This window comes from Sinocyclocheilus rhinocerous, unplaced genomic scaffold, assembly GCF_001515625.1.
Source record: "Sinocyclocheilus rhinocerous isolate Xijiao unplaced genomic scaffold, SAMN03320098_v1.1 scaffold76, whole genome shotgun sequence".
Lineage (NCBI taxonomy): Eukaryota > Metazoa > Chordata > Actinopteri > Cypriniformes > Cyprinidae > Sinocyclocheilus > Sinocyclocheilus rhinocerous.
Window position 1 is genome coordinate 197,893 of NW_015632724.1, and position 4,268 is coordinate 202,160.

General features: G+C 42.0%; 1 protein-coding gene across 1 annotated transcript in view; it reads left to right on the forward strand.

Moving 5' to 3' along the window:
* Nucleotides 1-1,688: 1,688 nt before the first annotated feature.
* LOC107742903 (tubulin polyglutamylase TTLL7) overlaps nt 1,689-4,268 on the forward strand; it is a 78,880-nt gene continuing 76,300 nt past the window's right edge. Inside the window, exons 1-2 of the mRNA XM_016555984.1 lie at nt 1,689-1,945; nt 2,144-2,278. Coding sequence (XP_016411470.1) covers nt 1,921-1,945; nt 2,144-2,278 — 160 coding nt within the window. The 5' untranslated portion in view covers nt 1,689-1,920. The remainder of the gene's footprint in view (nt 1,946-2,143; nt 2,279-4,268) is intronic.

Consider the following 4,268-nt stretch of genomic DNA (forward strand, 5'->3'; position numbering starts at 1 on the left):
CAGTCTTATCAGTTCAGAACAAGAACGCAGACACATTTTAAAGATGTTTACATATTGTAATTTTAAAATATTTTTAATAAGGATTCCCTCTCGTTGTGTAAAAAGGCTCTGTAAAGAATTTCTAAATAGATTTTGAGATATTTTAAGATATCCTGATATGTGAAGGAGTCACTTGCAAGGTTGTATATTTGACTGAATGTTCATTTATTGTCATATTTGTAAGTTATGCGAGATAAGATCACCATCATTGCTTGAGTTATGTGTAGGGCCGGGGATGTAGTTTTATATAACTATATATTTTTTCCTTCCTTTTGACAATCAAAAAGTAGATTCATATTATTTAATGCAAAAGTTAAATACATTGAGAAATGGTTAAACATTGTTTTTCATTTTATTTTTCAAAAAATAACACTGACTATATACTTAAATATATCAATATTTACCTACATACATATTTACTAAACCATTTTGATACATGAACAATGCAACATGGATATTTTTGAGTGATCAGAAGAATTATTGAATTTGAACTGATTCATAAAAGTGGACCTGCCTAACTTGTTTCTAGCAAAGTCATCATAAATATTTGATGAATAATTAGTATCAACCAGCTTTAGTTATCATTTGTCATCCATCTGTCAAAAAAAAAACCTTATAGTTCTTAGTTGTATTTATAAAAACAACAACAACAACAACAACTTAAATCTCTCCATTGACCAGTCTGTTCCAGCCCTGCTATTTGAACATTTATTTATTTAAATAAATAAATTAATTAATTAATTAATTAAAAAAAAATTTGTGTGCTTGGGACAGAGCGAGTACTGCAACTGATTCTTTATTATTTTATTTTATTTTATTTTATTTTATTTTAAAGAATAGTAATTTCACAAATTGAAAATGATTACAGTACACAAATTTAAAACATAAAGTAATAAATTAAATCTAATATATTCTGTCTATTCTAACTATGCCTATAACTATATTTCATATGCAAAGTTCATTTGGGCTTCATATAAAATTATGATATTGGAAAAGAAAAACATTAAAATGTATTAGAGTAAGGAAAACCATACTGGGACTCACTATTTTTGAACCAGATACTTAAGCACTCACACGGTTTTTAGGTGAACATAGCTTTGGACGTCATAGATTACATGCTTTTTGGCAAAAAAGATACAGTGCTTAAATGTGAAATGTGTTGTTTTTTTGACACAACCTTCTTATGTTGAATGTAATTAGTGCATATTTATTTATTGGTCAGACAACACAACTTATTAAAATGGGGTTATTCTTAAAGTATCGGTACTAATAAAATGAGGAATCATACTGTTTTTAACAGCAAGGTATCAATACCTTTTTAGTTTTGGTATATCATAGAACACTAGCTGTTAGACGTCTGCTTTGCTGCGTGACAGATTACAGACATGTAAAGCGAACATTAGAATGTTACTGACGATGCAGCGGCGCTAATGTTGCGTTTGCTTGACAAGCAGCAGACAGATCCTCATCTGTCGAAGCCCCCATCAGGCAGTAAGAGCTGATCAGTGAGGTGAAACCTGCTGTCAGCGGCGCTGATAGGTTTGAGTGACACAGCAACCGCTTGGCTAGACTGTGCAGTTCCCTCCAGCTCTTCCTCTTTGTCTGACATTACCAATCTTACTGTTTCTCTTTCTCTCTTCCTCAGACACCTTGTCTATCTGCCCATCTGTGGTTCTGTGGAGAAGCTGACCTCTTTCCTTCAAGATATACAGTCTACAACCGACCTTCACCTCGTCCCCTGCCACGTGATCTAAGTGGACAGATGATATTGCCACCTCCTAAAACTGTTGCCACAAAGACAGCGAGGAGGAAGTAGACTGGTGCCAAACTGTACCTCATAAGTCTCTGATGCTGGGTAGTGAGAGGTCAGCTGTTTGAGATATGCCCTCACCCCCTAATGATGGAGGTAAGATTGACACAATTACAGCAGTGACGCAAACATCCATCCAAAAAACCAGAGCATCCATACAGACCCTAAACACCTGTATATTTCCACCCTCTTTGTTGAAGTAGGCGTTCTTGTAGGTGTTGAATGGTGTTTCTTAATACTAAAGTGTAAAATATATCAACAGCAGTGAACGGTCAGTTGCTAAATGTTTCACAGACGATCAAGGAACGTCCCCCATGAACATGCCACCGACACTGTCCAATCAGAATGGAGTAAAGAGGAAGGTCCACACCAAGAAGAAAAAGAAGGGTTTCATCACAGCCAATGTTGCAGGAACAAAATATGAGATTGGTAGGAAAAACATTCTTTTATTTATGTAAAATTTGTTGATGTAAGGGGACATTCATACAGAACATGTTTTTGCATTTAAAAATGTGAAATGGCAAGGACAATTCTTTATCCAGAGACTTAATGGAACTCCATTCTCTCTCAAAGAAGAAGGCCGAAGATGAAAGGAAGAACACACACACATACATAGATTTCACCCAAAACTATTAAGTTTTGTTACATCCGTAGCATACCCAAAGTAGTTGTTTTTAATTAATAAAACAACTTTAATTGTTGTTAGCAGGTCCTCAACCCAAGCACATGCTCTACACTTCACCGCAGTGGTAACCATAACATAACATAAAACATAAAAGAACATTAAACATTAAAAGTCTCCCAATTTTATCATCTTGATAAAAAATTCATAAAATAACGTTTTATTTCAATTTACTCTGCCTATCCAGCCTTGTGCAAAGCATGATGGGAAGGGGAATCTTGTTCCCTTTCAGTCGGTCACGGAGACGTCACGTCGTGACCGACGAATTGGATCTCGTTCGAGAGACCAATCTACTTCGAGTGTAAACTTAACGAGCCAATGGACATTGGCATGCCATGATTGCATCCAGCTGCCACTGATCACAGCGTGAGCATAAAAAGGCAGCAGGTGCAACGCATACCAGCTTTTTGCTTCGGAGCCGAGCGATCACATCGTTTTGCTCCTGACTACTCTACTGAGAGAAGAAGAATGAACGAGTTCAGCGTGCTCTTTGGAGCTCTTGGTGTTGGCGGTATGGCGCTTCAGCGGTGGTGGTTTCCCGTGTCGAGTGGGTTGCACACATCAGGCTGGCTGCACTACCCCCTGTTTGTGTCGCAGGCGACCATCTCCCCTGTGCGCTACAGCACGCTGAAAGAGCTTTTTCCCTAAAAGAGCATTCACGGATGCGTCTTTTTAAAGACGATGTTGCGTCTGGCAAACTCGAAGTTGCGTCCTTGTAAAGACGACATTGCGTCTTGCTACAGAGAACGTATCACTCGTGCATTTCTGGATGCGGTTGTTACCTGGTGTCGGGTGATGGTCACGATCGCTGCCTCACGTGTCTGGGCATTAAGCACGCTGAGGTGGCGTTCGTGGATGAGTCATGTTCTCATTACGGGAAGATGACCATCTCGGAGTTGCGGGCCAACCTCCATTACCTCTAAAGGGGCGGAGCTCCGTTGCCTCTGCCTCGATCTAGTTCTCGTCATAGCGGGTCAGTCAGGCGGGTGTTACTTCAGGCAGTAGCACGGGCGGTCTGAGGGTAACAGTGATGGCAAACCCTCCAGGAAACCAACCCTCGGGGGACCATCGCTCCTCTTGCACTCTGCAACCAGTTGAGCTGCCAAAGGAACGTGTTGGGCCCTCTACAAGGAGTGTACCAGCAGTATCCTTCGACGCTCCTCCCGACAATCAGATGTCGATCGCTGCATCGGAGGGTGAGCCGGAGCTTTCTGGTGAGGAAGATTCTGCTGCGCTGCTGCCCTCTGGGACTGTAGCAATGACTGAATCGGATCTGGAAATGACGGCTATGATTTCCCGGGCCGCCGTGAGGGTAGGGCTCGAGTGGAGACCTCCACCGTGTCCCGAGCCCTCAAGGTTGGACGATAGGTTCTTCGTGGTGGCCCGCGCGGGTTCTCAGCGCCCCGCCACGGTGCCATTCTTCCCGGAGGCGCATGAGGGGGCTTACCAGGTCGTGGAAGGCACCTTTTTCTGCTGGAAACCAATCTGCTAACTCCTCCTCCCTCACCACTCTCGACGGTGGTGCAGCTAGGGGGTATACGGGGTTTCCCCCAGTGGAGCGGTCGGTTGCGATGCAGTTGTGTCCTAATACGTCAAACCGTGTCTCCCCTCCCAGGTCTGTAGGTACTCATCTGGTCTGTCCGGCGATGCTTATGTGGCCTGTGGAGAAGCTGCCTCCGCCTTACACGCTACGGCATTACTGCAGGTTTTTCAGGCTAAAGCACTGAGGGACCTGCA